This window comes from Crinia signifera, chromosome 1 (genome assembly GCF_055691185.1).
Source record: "Crinia signifera chromosome 1, ASM5569118v1, whole genome shotgun sequence".
NCBI classification, from domain to species: Eukaryota; Metazoa; Chordata; class Amphibia; order Anura; family Myobatrachidae; genus Crinia; species Crinia signifera.
Window position 1 is genome coordinate 426,252,664 of NC_139217.1, and position 24,191 is coordinate 426,276,854.

Here is a 24,191-nt window from a genome sequence, read left to right on the forward strand (position 1 = left end):
CAATGCACAGTACCAATGGCAGCGAAATAGTGATGCACCTGGTTTCCCATGCAGATGTAGAATACACCAGGAAAGGAAAAAAAGAAATAAAATATATACAATAGACATAGATAGTGCTGCGGCACTCCAGACTGATGACATTGCTTGCGGTAATGATATATTTATTGAAACTAGCAACGTTGCTAGTTTCAATAAATATATCATTACCGCAAGCAATGCGTCTGGAGTGCCGCAGCACTATCGACGTCTATTATTAACCTTGTTGAAGGCACCCGGCAAAGTATTATTCCCATATGACTACTAATATATATGTGTACTGTATATAGAAGTGGAAAAAAAGGCAGCGGCACTCGGAGACTTTCAAAAAGTGATTGTGTATTCAAATCATATAAACAGACATGTATGGCAAAGCCAACGTTTCGGGGAGCACTTGTCACCTCTTTCAAGGCATACATATGGGACAAGTGCTCCCCAAAACATTGGCTTTGCCATACATGTCTGTTTATATGATTTGAATACACAATCACTTTTTGAAAGTCTCCGAGTGCCGCTGCCTTTTTTTCCACTTCTATTCTTATGCTACAGTGGGCACAAACAAAATTGAATATAATATAATTAATAGGGAACAGAAAACCACAATATATTACCCACTAGTGGTATGGCGCCTACAGTTTAAATATACAGTCCATAAATCTTGATCCAATTTCAATGAAGCAGAGAGAGAAAGTTCATCCAATGATTGTTTATTTCGATCCTTCAATGGGCTTCTGCTTGCCATTCCCTGTAGGAGACAGAGGTCCTCTGTAGAGATAGACCCAGGGCCGGTGCTAGGGTGTTCGGCGCCCTCCTGCAAACTATAAATTTGTGCCCTCCCATACTTTAGAAAGGTACAGCGCAGGGGCGTAACTAGAACTTTGTGGGCCCCATAGCAAAATCTTGGAAAGGCCCCCCCCTCTACCGCATAGATAATTATTGCGTATGCACTAATATATGCAATAATTATTGCAAAAGACAGCACTGTTCTGCCCTGACTCAGGTGAGGGGGGGAGGCATGCATCATTGTGGTGCAGCGTTGGTCAGCGCAGGGTGGTGGGGGTCACAGTAAGAAGCCCATAGGCTTCTATCGGGTATCGCCAGGTTTTGCTGGCGATCCCCCCTGTCGCGGTAATCCTGCAGTGGGGCTTCAGTGCACCCCAAATGCGATAAAAACCCGATAACGGGTTTTTACTGCATTTTTGCATTAGGGCATTCCCCCCTAAGAGAGGTGAGACAGAAATTGAGGGAAATTGAGAGAGAGGGTTGAGAGAAAGAGAGTGGACAGGGGCAAAGAAAGCAGTGAATGGAGAAGGGGGAGAGAGAAAAGGAGGGAGCAATGGCTAGGGGAGACCAGAGGGAGACAGAAAATGAAAATGAGAGACTGCGAGGGGGCCGTGGCAGAGACAGCAGGATATAGAGGAGAGAGACTGGGGAGGGGAGAGACAGAAAAAGAGACAACGAGCAGGGCTGTTTAGGCATCACTTTGTACCTCCTAATTATCCACCACCACTGTGTACTTCGCTAAGTCCCCCCCTCCCCACTGTGTGCCTCACTAAGCCCCCCTCCCCCATCGTGTACCTGGATAACCCCTCCCCCACTGTGTACCATAGTAAGCCTCAGGCTCAGCAGGCTCTCCTCATTGGTGGCACTGTGCCCTGGCAGGCGCTTGGGCAGCTCCTAGTCTGCGGCGCAGTGTGATCTCCTGTGTCCCGGCAGGCTTTCTCCATCTGCGCACTGTGCTCTCTAATGGACTCTCCACATTGCCGGTCGTTGAACCCGGCAGTCTCTCCTTGTAAGCTGCGCTGTTAGGATGGGCTGTACCCCGGCAGTCTCTTCATCAGCGCTGGGTCTCCTGCTCATAGATGCCGGCAAAAGGTGATGCGGAAAGCATAGGGGAGGAGTCGGGGACCACATCCGCTGGGGGTGACGTGCGCGTCGCAATTATTCGTGCGGCAGCTAAATGTTTAAAAAAACTAATTGAAAAAAACTTCTGGAGGGTGCAGGGGATAGCCTGCTAAACCTTCGGGCCCCCCCGAGCCGCCGGGCCCCATAGCAGCTGCATCCCCTGCACCCTGTATAGTTACGCCACTGGTACAGCGTACACTGAAAGAAAGACGTGTGGTCTCACAATGAAGGGGTGTGGCCACACAATAGTACTCCCATTTCAAATTACACCACACAGTAGCACAATCTTATTCACATTACACAGCACCAGTGCCTTAACTAGCCATTTTGGTGCCCTGTGCCAGAAAGGGAATTGGTGACTGCCTTTTCCCCACAGGCAAAACAGGAAAAGTTTGCGCCAAAGGCGCGCAGCACAAATGTAGCAGCGTGGCTTCTTGGGGAAGGGGCGTGGCCATATAAAAGTACCAATGACACCGTAATGCCGATTACACATTTTGCTACACACCATAATGCCCATTACACATTATACCACACACAGTAATGCCCATTATACATTATGCCATACATCCAGATGCCCCTTACATAATATGCAGCACACTGTAATGCCCATTACACATTATGCCACACAACATAATGCCCATATGACATAATGACACACTTTATGCTACACGTAATGGCCCAAGTACTCCTGCACATCCCCACAGTGGTATCGCTGCTTATATAAAATGCCCACAGTTGCCGACAGTAGTAGCGCTGCTTATACATAATGGCCATACCAGTTGGTGATAGTAGTAGCGCTGCTTATACATGATTCCCACAGTAACCTACAGAAGTAGCGCCCCCTCAGCCACGTAGCCCTGCCCCCTTTCCATCCCTGCTGATGACCAGGTGATTAAGGAACAAAAGGGGGGCCACAACTCCTACTCCTCCTTGCGCAGCTGCTATGCCTGACTCTGACACTTATCGGGGGATCACCTTCCCCACATGTACAAATATGGAAACAAAAGAATATAAGTGGAGTCTACACAGCGCTAATAGATGACAGATATGACAAAAAGTACACACGTCACTTCCCTTATTTATCGTTGAGGGTCTGATGGCGTGAAGAATCTTAACTTCCTCAATGGTGTCTCATAGGAATATTCACATACAGAAGCATGGGAAAATAAAAATAATGTATTTTCTGTCAGAATACATATAATCATACATAGGAAAAATAAAGTCCCAATGTGATTCACTCTCAGGGGAAAAACACAGGTGCTTTGATAGATGTCCTTCCACCCTCAAGTGCAGGAAAGTTATCGTACCGATGAACTCACTTTAGTGAGGTGCGGGACCCACACGTAAAGGTATCTTTAAGAATATGGAAGATCGTACCCCACTCACAGTAAAAGAAGGTAGAAAATTCATATAAAGGTATCTTTTAGAAAGAAAATTTCATGGGGGAGCGTACCCCAACTCACTGTGGAAAAAGAGGTGCAACTCCCATCAAGGTTTCTTTATGACACTTGGGTTTGGTGTCCAAAAAAGATTTTATTCATAAAACACTCCGAACATATGAAAGATAAAAAATGTACAATCCAAAAAAGTTTACAGGGAGGCCCTTTTCACCTTGGAGAAAAAACTAGATACACAAGTCAAAGATGGAAGAAATATGACCTGGATGTGGGTAGGTCCGGACTGTCCACACAGATGGTAAGGGTCCAGGGTGTATCAGTCTTGACTGGCAAGGGGTCAGGGTGTCTCCACAGCTGTGTGGAGACACCCTGACCCCTTGCCAGTCAAGACTGATACACCCTGGACCCTTACCATCTGTGTGGACAGTCCGGACCTACCCACATCCAGGTCATATTTCTTCCATCTTTGACTTGTGTATCTAGTTTTTTCTCCAAGGTGAAAAGGGCCTCCCTGTAAACTTTTTTGGATTGTACATTTTTTATCTTTCATATGTTCGGAGTGTTTTATGAATAAAATCTTTTTTGGACACCAAACCCAAGTGTCATAAAGAAACCTTGATGGGAGTTGCACCTCTTTTTCCACAGTGAGTTGGGGTACGCTCCCCCATGAAATTTTCTTTCTAAAAGATACCTTTATATGAATTTTCTACCTTCTTTTACTGTGAGTGGGGTACGATCTTCCATATTCTTAAAGATACCTTTACGTGTGGGTCCCGCACCTCACTAAAGTGAGTTCATCGGTACGATAACTTTCCTGCACTTGAGGGTGGAAGGACATCTATCAAAGCACCTGTGTTTTTCCCCTGAGAGTGAATCACATTGGGACTTTATTTTTCCTATGTATGATTATATGTATTCTGACAGAAAATACATTATTTTTATTTTCCCATGCTTCTGTATGTGAATATTCCTATGAGACACCATTGAGGAAGTTAAGATTCTTTACGCCATCAGACCCTCAACGATAAATAAGGGAAGTGACGTGTGTACTTTTTGTCATATCTGTCATCTATTAGCGCTGTGTAGACTCCACTTATATTCTTTTGTTTCCAGGTGATTAAGGAGCCTGAGGGAGCTCTGTGTTGTCGGTGCTGCTGCCTGTCATGTATGTATGACAGGCGCAGCAGCAGTCGCCCGGCAGCAGCCACAGAGGACACAGTGACAGGACAGCAGGGGATGCAGGACTGGGAGTGCACCTCTGCTGCCTGGCGCCTACCTGCCTTGCATCCTCTGCTGAGTGGGTAGCGCCGGCCCTGGATAGACCTTCAAATTCATCCATCTTTCATACTGGGTAAGGTTATAGCCCCACAGGGATCGGCTTAATAAGCATACCTAAGTGCTTTTATGGTGTTAATATAATCACAAATTTGATGGCGCTTGAATAATAGGTGACAGTGGAACGATTGATGTGACGTTCATATGGAAGAAAATCAAAAATATAATGTGCCAGATTCTTCAAAGTGAATAAATCATATATGTGAAGGGAATGGTGAATGAAGTCGTACCAAACTCACAAAATGAATCGTGTGTATAAAGGTTTCTTTTATGGGAACAGCTTCCGTGCCAAACACTATAGGGTGTAAGTAGGCTGCGTACCTACTCACTAAGAAAAATATCTTTATACACTCATAATAGTTACTTTAACTTCCGTCAGTTGTATCTAGAGCTCCATTGATGTAGGTCCATAAATCAATATTACGTAATGAAAAGGAAAATACATATATATATAATTCAGGATAACAATGGATCCATTAATAGGTTAGGGTACATAGGGAATTTTTATGGCGTACCAAACTCACAGGAGGTCTTATAACACCGTGTTCATAAAGGTTTCTTTATAGGACGACACCACAGGTGAGGGGTCCCAAGTATCAATTATGCGTACCGTACTTACAGCAAGACTGGAAATTATGTGTGCATAGCGGTTTCTTTAGTAATACTCGATGTCCCAGATATATAATCTCACATGTGGGATAGTGTAAAAATAAAAATGGGAACCGTCTGAGTAGTGGCCAGGAGTGGGCAAGGCCACAACCCAGGTGAAAAGATCAGTCACTCCTTTACCAACGCGTTTCAACAGCCAACTGCTGTCTATCATATATGATTTATTCACTTTGAAGAATCTGACACATATTTTTGATTTTCGTCCATATGAACGTCACATCAATTGTTCTACCATCAAATATTATTCGGAGTCAAGCGCCATCATTGTTGTTTTCCAGCTACAGTACTTTTTAAAGGAGGCGTTTCCAGTGATCCTCCATCAACATTGAGGCAGCACGAACTCCTTGATTGCGCCTTGGGACATTCTTTTCTTCTTTTGTTCTTTATAATCACAAATTTATTTCTATCAAATAAAGTTCCTTTTGAGAACCTAAATAAAATCTAGGATCAGGAATACTTCCAAATTTCACAAAAATAAAAGGGATTTTTCCAAGGACTTTCTTAGAATCTATTTTTGCTGGAAGATTGTTAAAATGTTCCCTTGATGAAGTCTTGTCTAGATGAAACGCGTTGGGTCATTTCTATACTGTAATTATAACAGTCTGATGCGGACCGGCACTCCCTCCAGCGCGGCTTGCAATGCTCAGGTACCTTCTGCGGTATAGGTAAAGCTCTTGTAGTAGTCAGTGGCACTCAGAGACTGGTTTAAGCAAAAAATATTTTTTTATGTAATGAACATGGGTGCAACAAAAACCGATGTTTCGGGGTGCTTAACCCCTTTTTTAAGGTGCAGGTTCTATAGTGCGTACACCACACTAAACAATATCGTCCACCCACAGCACTGCGATGTCATTAATGATATTGACAGTAGCGTGGATCATCTAGTGTGTACGGGGCTTTACTGTTATTTTTAAAGCACATGTATTATTATTGGTGCAGAGAATTTCATAACAAGTGGAACCGGTGCAAATGTCAAAGTGGGGGGAGGGCCATGACCGATTGCTTGGATTAGTTATCTATGCATGCGGTCGATAGGTTGACAGTCAATAGATAATCCATTATTGGCCAACAGTCCAAAGGTCGGCACATGAAAATGTCGACATGAATTAGGTCGACATGGTCAAACTAAACTGTCGATACAAGCAATAGGTCGACATGAAAAAGATCGACTGAGTTTTTAAAAATGATTTTTTTATTTTTTCAAGGTGGGTTTTCATACTCAACTATCCACGTGGACATCGAGGGAGAATATAATAGTGTGCCGAGAGTAGCAAGGCACCATGCCCGAAGCATGGCGAGCGTAGCGAGGGGAAGCGGTACACTTATAAGGTGTCCATGTCGACATAGACAACAAAAAAACATGAAAAAAATATGCGTCAACATTTTTTCATGTCATTCTTTTCCATGTCGACCTATTGCTTCTATCAAACTTGTGACCAAGTCGACTTAATGCATGCTAATCTTTTTCATGTGTCCAGCTTTCGACTGTTGACCAATAGTGGTCGACCTATTGATTGTCGACCTAATTACTGTCGACCCTATGACCCATACCCTTATCTATTATGAAGTGTATCAGGACCTCCAATAGTGGTGGGTTATGTTCCACACCTGGGGGAGGCCCAGTTTATCAAGGAAGCCCACTATATAGAGTCCACTCCCAAGAGATAAACTCCACCCAGCTGGAAGACAGCTGGTATCTTTTTTACAATGTATAATGATCCTCAAGTCCATAGTTGGCTACTACAACATCTGCTGTGTTGTTGCTGAAAGGTGGTGGCCAGTGAATTGAATAACTTACTTGCTGTTGTAGGTGAATCCTGGGTGAGTTTACCGAACATGTGAATGTTTGTTGTTTCAGTGCTAAAAAACGAAATGGAGTTCCATCAAGCGGCCAAAAAAAATGATGTGGAGAAAATGACCAAACTTAAAGAAAAAAAACTGAACATTAACTCTAGAAATGTTGTAAGTATTTGTGCTCCTTAACAATAGTCATTGTAATATTTGATTCTTCTGTGGGGTTACACTGAAGAACTTAGGATTTACAGACACTTAAGGTCAAGGAAGGAGTAGGACTAATATGCAAACTGGTGGATGGGTACCTGTGCAAGAAGGTGCCTGATATATCTGTTTCGGTGCAGAGGGGATACCAATTATATGGGTCCAGCATTTTCTGAGCTGCCCAACTGGGATGTCACATCCTTAGGCTTGGGATGGTGAATACCAGACTGGGAATTGGCTAGACCTGACTCAGGGGGGTGGAGTCTAACTGTACCAGTGGTTTTTGCCAGTGACCCCTCCAAGCTGGCTTTCAGTTTCTCTGCACATGGTACGTTGGTCGCTAGTAAACACTGGGAGTAAGGCAGAGAAAGCTTTGGAGTACTCATGGTCTAACTAGCCATGTCAGGAACCCGGGAATTGGCTTGACAGGACTCATGGGAGTGAAGTCTAACCGTATCGTTGGTTTTAACCAGTGACCTGGTATGCCGGTCATGGTCCCCTGCTCAGGTTTCCCACATAGTGCTGGTAAATACCGGGAGTAAGGCAGAGTGAGCTCTGGAGAATTTGTGGTCTAACTAGTTGAGTCTGGAACTTGTGAACAGATACAGGTAACAAAGGAGCAGGCATGAGCGAAAGTCCAAGTACTAGCCAGGTCATACACAGGGAGTCATGGAATGTGGTACACTGGGAGCAGGCAATAGAATAGTCACAAGGCAAGCTGAGGTCATACACTGAATATCACAGGTAAGGCACAGAAGGACCAAGCAGGAGAATAGTCGAAATCATACACCAGAAACCGCAGAAGCAGAACACTGGGAGCAGACAGGAATGGTCACTAGGATAGCTGAGATCATACACAGTAAACTCAGGATATCAAACAAGTACTGGCTACTGTATGTGCGGCATATAGCTGTATGGACGCATGGGGGTGAGCTAATGGAATACAGCCAAGAGTGTCTTACACTTCGTGAGTGAGTGACTTAATCTTAGCCTAAAGCACTAAACTGTCCACACTACACCTGATCATCCTCTTAGCCAACCACACTACACCTGATCATCCTCTTAGCCAACCACAATACACCTGATCATCCTCTTAGCCAACTACACTACACCTGATCATCCTCTTAGCCAACCACACTACACCTGATCATCCTCTTAGCCAACCACAATACACCTGATCATCCTCTTAGCCAACCACACTACACCTGATCATCCTCTTAGCCAACCACACTACACCTGATCATCCTATTAGCCAACCACACTACACCTGATCATCCTATTAGCCAACCACACTACACCTGGTCATCCTATTAGCCAACCACACTACACCACACCTGTCCCCCCACATTGCACAGATATGTGCCGTTTGTGCTCCAAATGTTTCACAGACTCATGATCAGCATGACTATCACAGGGTTGCCTACCCTCCCGGAATGGCTGGGAGGGTCTCGAAAATCGGGTCCCCCTCCCAGCTCCCAGAAAGGTGAGCAACCCTCCAGGCTTCTGGGGGACCCCCGCTTGCCCCTCCTGTTTGTGGCTTCCTCCCCCCCTAATCACGGCGTTTAGCTAACCTGATTTGCCGATCTCCGGGAGGGGGCGGGACTAAATTGTCATAATCATGTCATTTAGCCCAGATAGGAAAACAGGGTCATTTTTGTGCTTGGGGCGGGGCTTAATGACATCACTCTCAAGCCCCACCCCCAAACTCTTGCTGAAAGTCTCCTCTCCCGGCTTCTCCCGGAGAGGAGATAACAAAAGTCGGCAACCCTGCAATATCAATGGAAATTTACCTGAATATCAGATGAAACACTTAGCTGTCCCTTGCATAAATACACATACATTTTCCAAATACAGTGTTACAAGAAGCAGGGGGTACAATGTAAAATAAATAATGTGCAAGTCACACAAACTGCAAATAACATGATGGGTGACATTCTATGGGATGCGGTAAAATCCGCATGTTTTTTATCGCACCTAATCGCATTTTTGAAAATCGCAAGATTGGGCCGTTTTTCGCATATTTAATGAGATGCGAAAAACGGCCCAAATAGTGTGAATAGGTGCGATTTGATGCAATTTCTTTAGTCCTGAAAATGTGCGATTTTCAGGTCTGAAAATCGCACATTTGCAGGAAATCGCAATTTAAAATAAAAAAAATAAATGCGCGGGTTCCCCCGCAAGAGCATAACCAGCCCCGGGCTCATTGAGCCGGTGCTGGTGACATAAAATCACGGTCCCCGACAAATAGGGGTCCCCTTGATTTAATGAAACCATCACCAGGCTCAAGGTCTGGCGCTGGTTCCCAAAATACGGGGGACAAAATGACTAGGGGTCCCCCGCATTTCAAGAACCAGCACCAGACCCAACCAGCCAGCAGGGTAATGCCACAGCCGGGGGACACTTAATATATAAGGTCCCGCGGCCAAAGCATTATCCCCCTGGCTGGTCAGTCGGCCCGATGCCCACCGCCCAGGGGCATCGGGGACAGCCCCGGACTTTCAGCATGGGCTGGTAAGTCCTGGAGGGGGGGGACCCCTTCTTTGGGGGGGTCCCCACTTCCCCAGGACCCCTGCCCATGCTGACCAGCCAGGGGGATAATGCTTTGGCCGCGGGACCTTATATAATAAGTGTCCCCCGGCTGTGGCATTACCCTGCTGGCTGGTTGGGTCTGGTGCTGGTTCTTGAAATGCGGGCGACCCCTAGTCATTTTGTCCCCCGTATTTTGGGAACCAGTGCCGGACCTTGAGCCTGGTGCTGGTTTCATTAAATAAAGGGGACCCCTATTTGTCGGGGACCGTGATTTTATGTCACCAGCACCGGCTCAATGAGCCCGGGGCTGGTTATGCTCTGGCGGGGGACCCCGCGCTGTTTTTTTTTTTTTTACACTGGTTAACACTTTTTTTCAAACAGAACCATGCACAGATCTCAATAATCTGTGCAGGGTTCTGGCTAATTCGCCCATCAGAACCTGGTCTGATTTTTGGGCAAATTTTAGATACATTTATACAAATCGCATACCATTAAATATGCGATTTGTATACTTTTCAATGTGAAAACATCTGGATGCGATGTGCTGCGAAAAACAGCCATCGCATTTCCAGAATGTCAAATTTGTTGGCCAAAATCGCACTTTTTTCACATTTTCGCAGCTCATTAAATATGCGAAAATGGAAAAACATGCGATTTCGGACGTTTTTGCAAAAAAAAAAAATCGCAAAAAAAAAAAAACAACGCATCCCATAGAATGTTACCCGAAGTATTGATATAAGGCATCTGATTTAAAGTAAAAAATGAAAAAGAAAAAATGTAAACATTTGCATGGATGTAAACATGGTTCCCACCAGTTGCATGTTCTGTGGTACTATTCAAATCTAGTGCATCCAAGGCCTGATTCAGACCTGACCTTTAATATGAGAAGTCACAGTAAACTGCAAGGAGAAAGCCACCACTCAGACAGAAAGAAAAGACCCCCCCTGGCTAAATTGCGAGAGAATTGCATATGGATCGCTAATCGCGATCCACTCGCAAATCATACACAATTTCTGAACCATTTAACGGTTTTTGCCGTCTTTGCAATTGGGAGTTATATGGGATACACATGGATTGTAGCCCTATTTCTAAGCAATCTGACTACATTGCTTACAAATTAAGCACGGACCCCTCCTTGTGTACTCACCCCAGCTACGGTGATGCACGGTCCCACAACCGACAGCTTCTGCAATATCCTTTCTCTTTGAGCTGTGAAAGTTTTTACGTTCACTTTGAGCTGTGAAAGTTTTTACGTTCACTTTGAGCTGTGAAAGTTTTAACTTTCACTTTGAGCTGTGAAAGTTTTTACCCCACAACACCCCACCCCCTGTCACTAACTGCTCCTACCTCCAATCTCTGTCTTCACAGCTCCCTCTCTCCATATCCAGCAAGTTTAAAACATATTAGTGTCCCTGAAAATATTGCTTTCACTTTCTGTTATGACATCTCTTAGGACAAAGGAGTCATTTGGTCAGTCGAGTGGCCTCTAGTGGTCAGTGGTGGTACTTCACCTTATAGCAGCGAGGAGTAGTAAGCCTTTTTATATACAGTATATATAGATGTAGACAATCAGAAGCACAATCGTACACCACCACATAATGGACCCTAAGAGGTAGACACAATTTACTTCATTTAATATTTTTTCGAAATGTATCATAAAAAAAAACTTTTATCCTAGTGGTTCCGTGGAAAAAAATGTTCATGGTCTATTCAAGGCTGCCGTAATTCTAGAAAGTTTGGGAACCGCTGTACTATAGTGAAACATTGATTTGCAAGTTTGGTGGCAAAGTAAATGATAAATACTAGTCTAATACAGGTGTTAATCTGTGCATAACTATCTGTATTCCTCACATAGCTGGATCGCACAGCACTTCATTTTGCTGTAGCCGGAAACCACCACGATGCAGTGACGTTTCTTCTCAAACACAAAGCCCGAGTGGATATCGCTGATAAGGTAAAATACACGACCATGGTATTTAACAAACATCGATTGTTGTAGCTATCGATGGTCATCCATTATATCTGACTGAATAGGCCATGGGTCAATCAGAACTCGGTGGCGGGACTTCCGGGTGTAAAGGGGGGGGGGGGGGGGCGGAGCTATGCTCTGTGTCCCGGCACCTTAAAAAATATTAAAACTTGATTGGTTCTCCTTTGACATTGATGTAGGGAAACCATCTGGTCCTCTCACATCAATGGCAAAAGTATTCAACATCGGCCATAAACCATCGATGATTTGAAATCATTGATGGTCGATGGGCATCCCTAAAACTGGAAGAGGGTGGGGGACAGTATGCAGCTCCCGGCAGTGGGTGAGCGTCTCCTCCCACTGGGAGGGAGTGAGGGTGCATGAGAACAGGAGGCTGTATAATAGTGGTATGAGGGCAAGACATTGATAAAAGTTGTGGTGCTGGTGCAGAGGACAGTGGGGGAACCTGCAGCGCAGCAGCTAGGGACGAATTTCCCACCTAGGGGCGGCACTTGCTTGTGGCGGTACAGGATCCCCCATTCTCACGAGGGTATGTGAAATGCGGGAGCGGGGTCGCGGAGGTCCGCTGGGGGGAATTGCTGGAAGGGGGGCAGGGGGGTCTGCAAATTGCGGGAAGGGGGGTGTGTTGCGGGGATCTGCAATTAGCGGGAGGGGGCGGGCTCTTGAATCGCGGGAAGGGAGGTCCGCAAATTGCGGGAGGGGGGTTGTGGAGGTCAGTGAATTGCGGGAGGGGGGGTTGTGGGGGTCCGTCAATCGCGGGAGGGGTGCGGGGGGTGCCGTGAATCAAGGGAGGGGGCGCAGGGGGGGTGTGTGCGGGGGTCCGCGAATCTCGAGAGGGGGACGCGGGGGGGTCATGAATCTCAGGAGGGGGGGTCGTGGGGGGCCGCAAATAGTGGGAGGGGGGGTGCCGCGAATCGAGGGAGGGGGGGAGTGAATCGTGGGAGGGGGCGGGGGTCCGCAAATCACTGGGGGGGCCACGAATCGCAGAGGGGAGGGTTGGAAACGCGGGAGGGGGTCGTGAATCACGGGAGGGGGGGTCACGGGGGGTCGCAAATAGCAGGAGGGGGGTGCCGTGAATCGCGGGAGGGGGCGCGGGGAATCGCAGGGGGCCCGCAAATCGCGGGAGGGGGGATCACAGGGGGCCGCAAATCGCGGGAGGGGGGATCGCAGGGGGCCGCAAATTGCGGGAGGGGGTCCGCGGGGGGTGCCGTGAATCGCGGGAGGGGGCTTGGTTCCGCAAATCGCGGGAGGGTGGCGCGCAAATCGCGGGAGGGGGGTGCCGTGAATCGTGGGAGGGGGGTGGCGCGAATCGCGGGAGGGGTGGAGGGTTGCGGGAGAGGGCGTGGGGGTCCCGTGAATCATGGGGGGGGGGTGTGCTGCGGGGGGCAGGAGGGGGGTGCGGGAGTAATGGTGGATGGTGGCTGTGGAGAAATGGTGGATGGTGGGCGTGTACTGTAGCCCTGGCTGGGCGGGGGGAGGTGATGTCAAGGGGGTGAGTAGAACACTGGTCTTTTCCTTATGGGGGGCGGGTTTATGTATAACGCTGGGCGGGAACGTTATACACATAAAACACTGGTCTTTTCCCTAGGGGGGCAGGTTTGTGTATCCCGCTGGGTGGGAACGTTATATACACAGGGGATGAGTGACAGATCTGGCTAAATATATAAGAGATTTCCACAGAAAATTATCCCTACACTGGATGTGGCTTCTGTTGGGGGACATTGACTTAGATGTAAGTTCTATTTCACATGGGATGTCACTATGGGCAACCGATCAGAATCTACTTATTTATTTAGCACCTTCTAGAAGATAATAGTTTTTGGGCCAGATGCACTAAGCTTCAAAAGTGATAAAATGGAGAGTGATAAACAGCCAGCCAATCAGCTCCTACCTGCCATGTCACAGACGGTGTTTGAAAAATGTCAGACAGGAGCTGATTGGTTGGTTGTTTACCATTCTCAATTTTAGCATTTTTGAAGCTTAGTGCATCTGGACCATAATCTGACTGGTTGCCCATAGCAACATCCTATGTGAAATAGATCTCCCATCTTAGTAAATGTCCCCTATTGTTTGGAGATGTAGTGTCCTGTGGGAGGTGTAGTCTAAGTTTGTCCAGTGGACAAGACATATGGGGCAGGTGTATTGTTCTACATATATGTTATAGAGTGTAATAGAATTGTATTATGATCATTTCCAGTAAAAACGATTGTTGGTTCTAAGTGGATTGTGCATATTCTGATGTCTCTTCTTGCTTCCAGCATGGCCTCACTGCCCTGCACTTGGCTGCCTGGGCGTCAGACCTGCGTATGATGCAGATGTTAATTAAAGCAGGAGCCAGTCAGAAGAACACAAATCAGGTCAGTATGCCATAAACCTGCAGTGAACCAGCCATTGATTATTACAATGAAAGCACTTTACCAGTCTGTACTTTAAATGTTATGGTTATCAAAGGACAGTGATGAGGAGTTTTGTGATCAAATAAATCACACGACTTTTAACCTTAGTGCTTTTATACTTATTTAACTTATATAGCAATATTGGTCCTTCCTTGGAATTTGTTCTCATGTACATGTCGTGTTCATATAGAATGGGTTTATCAGTGTAAAGAGGCTGCTATGCCCGACTAATCTAATGGGCACAAAGCAAAAAGGGTACTTGTGAGTTATCTGGGCGCCCGATTTCTAAATCGGGTCGGATCGGGCACATCGCATCGCATCGCATGCGACCATCGGATGCGATGCGATGACCCGATTTTTCCATAGGAATCAATGTTAAAATGGACTGAGTCCATTTTAACATGGAATTCAATGGGAAAAAGGGGTTCTTTTCATACCCCTACTATCCAAGTGGGCATGGAGTTGGATATAAACCTGTGGCGAGCGTAGCGAGCCACCGAGCCCGAAGCGTGGCGAGCGTAGCGAGCCCCGCGAGGGGACACAGAATACCGTCCCCTCGCGGGGCTCGCTACGCTCGCCACGCTTCGGGCTCGGTGGCTCGCTACGCTCGCCACAGGTTTATATCCAACTCCATGCCCACTTGGATAGTAGGGGTATGAAAAGGACCCCTTTTTCCATAGGAATCATTTTAACATTGATTCCTATGGAAAAATCGGGTCATCGCATCCGATGGTCGCATGCGATGCGATGCGATGCGATATCGCATCCCATCGCATCTGATTGTATGCCTTAACTTAAGGCATACAATAAAAAAATCGGGCGCCCAGATAACTCACAAGTACCGCAAAAAGTGTAGTTTGGGCACCCTGGTGGCCACAAGCTGAAATGCTGGCAGTATCGGTAGCTGTTCACGCCCTAACGATTGAATTGACATAAACTGACTATGGGTACACACTAGAGGATATTGTACATGCATGTACAGACAATATCAATGATGTAGTGGGTACACAACAGCCGATATTGTACATGCATGTACAGACGATGTTAATCATGTAGTGGGCACACACTAGCCGATATTGTACATGTATGTACAGATGGTATTAATGATGTAATGGGTACACAACAGCCAATATTGTACACGGACGGTGTAGTGGTTAGCATTACTGCCTCACAGCGCTGAGGTCATGGGTCCGATTCCCACCATGGCCCTAACTGTGCAGAGTTTGTATATTCTCCCTGTGCTTGCGTTGGTTTCCTCCGGGTACTCCGGTTTCCTCCCACAATCCAAAAATATACACATAGGTTAATTGGCTTCCAACAAAAAAAAAAATAACCCTAGAATGTCTGTGTGTGCGTGTACATGTGGTAGGGAATATAGATTGAAAGCTCCTCTGGGGCAGGGACTGATGTGAATGTTCAAATATTCTCTGTAAAGCGCTGCGGAATATGTGTGCGCTATATAAGAAACTGTTAATAAATAAAATAAATAAATAATGCATGTACAGACGATATTAATGATGTAATGGGTACACACTAGATGACATTGGACATGCATGTACAGACGATATTAATTATGTAGTGGGCACACACTAGCCGATATTGTACATGTATGTTCAGACGGTAATATTGATGTTATGGCAACACACTAGACCAGTGGTCTCCAACCTTTTTCGGGGCGGGAGCTACTCGCGACAAAATAAACCGCCCGAAGAGCTACTAAATTAAATTTGTTTCTAAAAATCTGCATAATATCCAAAAAAATGCCATTTACACATTATGCCACACACCGAAATGCCCCTGACACCTTATGCCACACACTGCAATGCCCCAGACACAATATGCCACACACTGCTATGTCCAATATGTCACAAACATACCTCCCAACACGAGGCAGAGGAGAGGAGACATCTGCGCGTGCCGAAGGCACGCGCCCAAAATTAGAGGGTTCACCTACTACCGTGGAACTCCTGCGAGGCTACATCCCCCATTTTTTCCAATATGAGGGCATGGTCAGCTCTCTAAGAGCTGTAGCCACATGGGGTGCAGCCATGGAAAATGGAGATGTGATACACATATGCCCCCAATAGTAGAGTGCCAGATACACATGACCCCAATAGTGCAGTCCGTGATGCTCATTATACCTATGCCGCATACTGTGATGCCCATTATACATATGCCCCACACCTGAATGCTCATTATACATATGCCACACACATGATGCCCATTATACATATGCCCATTATACAGTACATATGCCCCACAACGTGACACTCCATTATGCAAACATCCCACAGCGTGACGCTCCATTAAACATATGCCACACATGATGCCCATTAAACATATGCCACACACATGATGCTCCATTAAACATATGCCACCCACCGTGATGCTCCATTAAACATATGCCACACACCGTGATGCTCCATTAAACATATGCCACACACCGTGATGCTCCATTATACATATGCCACACATGATGCCCATTATACATATGCCACACACATGATGATCCATTATACATATGCCACACACATGATGATCCATTATACATATGCCACACACATGATGCCCATTATACATATGCCCATTCTACATATGCCCCACAACGTGATGCCCCATTATACATATGCCCCACATATGATGCCCATTGTACATATGCCCCACTTATAGATCTGATAGATTGCTAGTCAACAGGTCAATGCCATATTGTCAACATGCATTAAGTCAACATAGTCAAAGAGGGAAATTTACTAAAGGAAATTTGTAAAAAAAATAGGCGTATTTGTATCCAGAAATACACTTATTTTTTACATTTACTATCCCGAAAATACGGCAATTCGTATTCGTATTGATGTGCGGGAGGCAGGAGTTACCCAGCCCGGTCTTGTAGCTTATGTTATCTCTCCTCAACTACCAGCAGTGAAAGGAGGAAAGCCGTGATCAGAACTTCACCAGGACGTCTGGTTCTCTCCTCGGCAGTGCTTGTTGGGTTGTAGACCTCCGGCAGAGGCGGTTAATGATGTTAGTGTAGGGTCCGACCAGGTCTGTGCAAACGCTGTGCGGTTGGGGTCCGGGCAGGTGCTGACGCGTTTCTCTCCATTGTGGGAGCTTTATCAAATCCTGGAGACTTTTTTTTACCTGTCAACTTTTGCAACTGTCTACCTTTTCCATGTCAAACTTGCACCTGTCGACCTAATCCATGTGGACCATATGGTGTCACCTTAAGACCTGCTGTTTGGTCGTTTTTTTGTGGGATAGTGGAGAGTGACGGGAGCGCATGGTGACATGCTCAGGAGGTTATATTAAGGTTGTACATACAATGGGTGAAATGTATCCTGGAAGTGCAGCATGTTCCAAGGAATCATTTTGATGATAACTTTTGTTAACAGTTTTTTTTTTTAAATATGTAATAAAGGAAATAAAAACAATGGCAGAAAAAAATATTATTTCCGATTTCCTGATAATATAGTTTCATTATGTAACAGTACTGTGACAGTATACCAGCTTGTAATATGTTCACCTCACCCACAGCCATTAATGTTCACTTTATGTCATCATAAAAACGAATTGTACTTTTTGTAATATTAACTAGAAGGAAACATGATTTTGTCTTGCAGGATGGAATGAATGTTCTCCATTTTGCTGCCCAGCAGAATAAGACAGAGATCGTGGAATATCTGCTAAAAGAAATGCAGTTGAGAGACTTAAACATCAAAGATGTGGTATGTTTCCCTCTCACATTACACTGTGCATCTGTGCCCCATATCCTCTTACATTACACTGTGCATCTGTGCCCCATACCCTCTATTACACTGTGCTTCTGTGCCCCATATCCTCTTACATTACACTGTGCATCTGTGCCCCATACCCTCTCACATTACACTGTGCACCTGCTGCGTCCCATAACCTCTCACGTTACACTGTGCATCTGTGTTCCATACCCTCTCACATTACACTGTGCACCTACGTCCCATAACCTCTCACGTTACACTGTGCATCTGTGTCCCATACCCTCTAACATTACACTGTGCATCTGCGTCCCATATCCTCTCACATTACACTGTGCATCTGCATCCCATACCCTCTCAAATTACACTGTGCATCTGTGCCCCATACCCTCTCACATTACACTGTGCATCTGTGTCCCATATCCTCTCACATTACACTGTGCATCTGCGTCCTATACCCTATCACATTACACTGTGCATCTGTGCCCCATACCCTCTCACATTACACTGTGCATCTGTGCCCCATACCCTCTCACATTACACTGCATCTGCATCCCATACCCTCTCAAATTACACTGTGCATCTGTGCCCCATACCCTTTCACATTACACTGTGCATCTGTGTCCCATATTCTCTCACGTTACACTGTGCATCTGCGTCCCATACCCTCTCACATTACACTGTGCATCTGCATCCCATACCCTCTCACATTACACTGTGCATCTGTGTCCCATATCCTCTCACATTACACTGTGCATCTGCGTTCCATACCCTCTCACATTACACTGTGCATCTGCATCCCATACCCTCTCACATTACACTGGGCATCTGTGTCCCATACCCTCTCACGTTACACTGTGCATCTGTGTCACATACCCTCTCACATTACACTGTGCATCTGTGCCCCATACCCTCTCACATTACACTGTGCACTGGCGTCCCATACCCTCTCACATTACTGTGCATCTGCGTCCCATACCCTCTCACATTACACTGTGCACCTACGTCCCATAACCTCTCACGTTACACTGTGCATCTGTATCCCATTCCCTCTCACATTACACTGCGCATCTGCGTCCCATACCCTCTCACATTACACTGTGCATCTGCGTCCCATACCCTCTCACATTACACTGTGCATCTGTGCCCCATACCCTCTCACGTTGCACTGTGCATCTGTGTCACATACCCTCTCACATTACACTGTGCGCCTGTGTCCCATACCCTCTATTACACTGTGCATCTGCGTCCCATACCCTCTCACATTACACTGTGCATCTGCGTCCCATACCCTCTCACATTACACTGTGCATCTGTGTCCCATACCCTCTCACATTACACTGTGCATCTGCATCCCATACCCTCTCACGTTACACTGTGCATCTGCATCCCATACCCTCTCACATTACACTGTGTATCTGCGCCCCATACCCTCTCACATTACACTGTGCATCTGCATCCCATACCCTCTCACATTACACTGTGCATCTGCATCCCATACCCTCTCACATTACACTGTGCATCTGCGTCCCATACCCTCTCACATTACACTGTGCACCTATGTCCCATAACCTCTCACATTACACTGTGCATCTGTGCCCCATACCCTCTCACGTTACACTGTGCATCTGTTTCACATACCCTCTCACATTACACTGTGCACCTGTGTCCCATACCCTCTATTACACTGTGCATCTGTGTCTCATACCCTCTCACATTACACTGTGCATCTTCGTCCCATACCCTCTCACATTACACTGTGCACCTGTGTCCCATACCCTCTCACATTACACTGTGCACCTGTGTCCCATACCCTCTCACATTACCCTGTTCATCTGTGTCCTATACCCTCTCACATTACACTGTGCATCTGCGTCCCATAAACTCTCACATTACACTGTGCATCTGCGTCCCATACCCTCTCACATTACACTGTGCATCTGCGTCCCATACCCTCTCACATTACACTGTGCATCTGCGTCCCATACCCTCTCACATTACACTGTGCATCTGCATCCCAAACCCTCTCACATTACGCTGTGCATCTGTGTCCTATACCCTCTCACATTACACTGTGCATCTGCGTCCCATAAACTCTCACATTACACTGTGCATCTGCGTCCCATACCCTCTCACATTACTGTGTATCTGTGTCCCATTCCCTCTCACATTACACTGTGCATCTGTGCAGGGCCAAACACAGGATTTCAAAAGGGGAATTTCCAGATGGGGATACATACAATATCCCAGTGCTCAGGATGTTGTCCGGCATCAGATTACCGGATGTCAGCATTCCGGCTTCGGCATGCTGATGTTTTCAAAGTTCCGGCGCAGGTGCTCTGACAGCAGCCGGGATACTGGCATTGGCATATTGAACACCTGCATCCTGTCCATTGGGATGGTAACCGCATCCCTTCCAGATATATGCTATATATTTATAGATCCATCCCAATGCCACTGTTGGTGAATGGATCCGACACTAATTGCATATGTGCCTATGTGTTGCGGTGTTTGTGTGAAGAAGTATAATAATGATCACTTTGATAACATCAGCACTCTGAGATTTTGCCATTGATACGGAAGCAGGCCATTTGCAGCCCTGTATAATATATGTAGGGTTTGGATTATATTACATAGTACTCCCTTTTTGTAAATATAAAACAATGCTGTTGTTTTCTTAATGAGATTTAGTATTACTCGTACAAAAACAAAATCTTTAAATATTGATTCTGCAAAGGTGTGCCCATTCTCTTATTGTCGTAGCTGCCAGATGCAATGACCAAGTGATAATCCACGTGAGAGCGTAGTAACCGCAGACACAATTAACGCAATCTGAAGGGGACAGTGATTTTGGATGCTGTATATATTTGCTAGCTTTTATATATAAGGCCCCAAAGATTTGTAAACCAAGTAACAGTATCTATATATAAAAGGCTAACTACTCCTCAATTCTGAGGTGGAGTACCGCCAGTCACCACTAGAGGCCTCTTGATGGACCAAATTACTACTTAACAGAAAGCAAGATGATCTGTTTTAAACTTGCTGCACATAGACAGAGGGGGCTGTGCAGACAGAGATTGGAGGCAGGGCAGCCAACAGGGGGGTGCTGTGGGTACAGCTGTCTCAGGCCCCAGCCTCTGGAAGGGCCAGGGCAGCTCATTTTGCCCACAGCAACCCTCCGCTGTGTACTGCCTGCGCTGCGCAGCAGGTTCCGAAGCACAGCCTGGCTTCTTCAATACAGGAAGTCGGCAGCCAATTAAAATACTGCAACGGCTTTTGAGTCAATCAGAGCTTGTGTACTGTTAGACAATCAGAGCCGCTGCCAGTGCACAAGCTCTGATTGGCTCACCCACCGGTGCTGCATTTTAATTTGGAGTCCTGCATTGAAGAAACCAGGATGCGCTTCGGGACCTGCTGAGTCAGGCGGTAAGTGAAGGGTGGGGTGGGGGGTGGGGGAGATGGTGGTCACCCACCTGGAAATTAGTCCCGGGCCTAAAACTGGCACATAATAAATATACAGTAAATAGTGCAAGCATAGCTCCATAGTTGCAAGTGTGAGAATAATACTGACATTTAATAATTATAGGCATTAATCATTTATTTTAACCAGCTGAATGAGATAATGGATATAGGGGAGGGAATAAACATTAGAAAGAAGGGCCCTGCCTGCAAAGCTTACATTCTAAAAGTCAAAGGAAGGAAGTGATGTACAGCAGAATGTACTAAAGGGAAAATGCGGTAAAACTGAGGTATTACCGCATTTTCCTATGTACCATTACCCATCCGACCCGTCTCTGCCGGGCAGGGTATCGCCTCTGGGTGGCGATACCCTATAGAAGCCTATGGGCTTCTATCGCCACACGCTGCCCGTTCGCCCCCCCCCCCCGTCCTCTGTCGATCTCCTCCTCCTCCAGCAGGTGTCGCAGCCGGGAGGACATCCGGCTGCAGGGGGGAGGAGGAGACGCAGGGGGACACTGACAGCCACCGGGATGTGACGGAGACCCCCGCAATCCACATCACAGGTATCGTGGGGGCCTCCGTCACCGCACCCCGATGCTAGCCGCATATGTTAGTACATATGCGGTAGCATCGCGGCGGCTGGGCGGTGAGGGGCGGCGATGTATATTAATACATCCCGCCCGTAGTGAGCAGATACAACAGTTAGTGAAGTGGGAGGGAGGGAAGGTGATAGGATTCAGAGATCCAGTAAACAAGGGTGAATAAGTAGGTTTTGTGGATGTTGCTGTCATAGATCGGGGTCTGAGCCTTACTATGTTTATCAGTGCTGCCTCCCTAGTCCCTGTGATTCATGTATAAATTGGTGTCTTCAACATATCTGAGCACTGCATGCATTTATTCATGATTCCTTAAGGTAAACAAATCATCAGGAACATGGGCACAGCCATGACTGACTGTCAGGTGATTCACCTGAGCCAACCAGTCCCCTGACCTGATCCTCTGCCCCAAGAAGGCTGGACTGTCTGCTACTTATATCTGCACATTGAGTGAGCACATGCCCAGAGCAAGCATAGCCTGCAAGAAGGGGTGAGGCGATGGACTACGGGCGACACTGGCTGAGCTGACAGGCATTGAGCGCTGAGCTGGTCCCGCTCCGGGCATATCTAATGAGTGGGAAGCCAGCGCATTGCATATTTAATGAGCGGGTCTCCACCCTGTGCATATGTAATGTGCGCAGACCCATGAATGGGTCCAAGGTGCAGTGTGAAAGGAGTCTGTGAGCTGAGATGATCTGTGCCTGCCAAAAACCCAGGGTGGCAATGGAAACATGGAATTACCACCTGTCATCTGTATCCTGCCATCCTGGCATGCACCTGCTGTGCCATCTGCTGTGTTTGTTCCGGGGGATTCCCCAACATCGAGCACATATTTGGAGCCTTGCTCTGTAGCTCTGGCTGTTTTCCTTAGGTCTGCCTAGCAGGTTTTGGTTTCTCCTGTTTTAAATGTTTGCACTGGGGCTGTTCCTATGTTGGATTCCAATTCTAGGTTTAGGTCAGAGCAGTATGAGGTTGATACAATACACTCTTTGGCCCTTATTCAGATCGGATCGCAGTACAAATTTGTTTGGAAAATGGACAAAACCATGTGCACTGCAAGTGGGGCAGATGTAACATATGCAGAGAGAGTTACATCTGCCCCACCAGGGTGGGGTGTGTTGAAACTGAAATCTAAATTGCTGTGTAAAAATAATGCAGCCAGTATTTACCCTGCACAGAAACAAAATAACTCACAAAAATCTAATTCCCTCAGCACATGTTACATCTGCCCCACCTGCAGTGCACATGGTTTTGCCCATTTTCCAAACACATTTGTACTGCGATCAGATCTGAATAAGGGCCTTTGAGACATTTGACTCTAGTTCCTTTTATGAGTTCTTCTTCTCTAGCTCCAGCAATATGTCTGTGTACAGTCTACATAACAAAAACATATTCATGAAAGCACTACAGCACTTTGTATGTACAATGTATCCTAATTTTTAGAGTCTGCACCCTATTACATTGTTGTACATTACCCCGCAGATCTGTTCTTTTCTAGGTAACTCTAACGCACATATTGGGACACTCAAAGTACTTTGAAGGTCATATTTACACAGGAGCACTTGATATTTGCTCACATTACATTGTGCCTGAACTGTGATTATGGCAGTTGCAATAGCTGTCACTGTGTGTATGATACATTGCTGTGCCATAACTAAACACTAAGGGGGGTATTCAATTCCCGCCGCTATTTCCGTCAGGGGAAATAGCGGCGGTCGCCTATTCATTGCTGTCGTTCCCAACAGCATTGAAGAGGCAGCTCGACAATCCATGGCCATGTTCGCAGAAACGCCCCCTTTTTCGGCAGGTGGGACATTGACCTGCCGATAAACTGGCGAGTGGAATGAAAACGGGCAAGGGTCCTGACTGTCACGAACGTACCCACAGTTGGGACCCGGTATTGAATACCCCCCTTTCACATTGCCAATGCCAGGTCACACCCAGGATTTTCACCTGGTTCTGGCTCTGGAGCGACCCGGCATTTGGGATAAAGCATGCCGTGTCAGCACTCGGCATAATGTGTAATGCAGCAATAATTATTTTTGAAATTGTGCTTCAGGTAAAGCAAACAGAAAAGTGTTAGTGTGGTTATAAGGGAAGCAATTAATTTGATTAAAACAAATGTTCAGGGTATAAACACAATACCCATATGG

At 46.3% G+C, this 24,191-nt stretch overlaps 1 protein-coding gene across 1 annotated transcript in view; it reads left to right on the plus strand.

Moving 5' to 3' along the window:
* The window catches only part of ANKDD1B (ankyrin repeat and death domain containing 1B), a 95,121-nt gene that overhangs the window by 12,090 nt on the left and 58,840 nt on the right, over positions 1 to 24,191 (plus strand). Inside the window, exons 2-5 of the mRNA XM_083151610.1 lie at positions 7,201 to 7,304; positions 11,725 to 11,823; positions 14,118 to 14,216; positions 17,873 to 17,977. Coding sequence (XP_083007736.1) covers positions 7,201 to 7,304; positions 11,725 to 11,823; positions 14,118 to 14,216; positions 17,873 to 17,977 — 407 coding nt within the window. The remainder of the gene's footprint in view (positions 1 to 7,200; positions 7,305 to 11,724; positions 11,824 to 14,117; positions 14,217 to 17,872; positions 17,978 to 24,191) is intronic.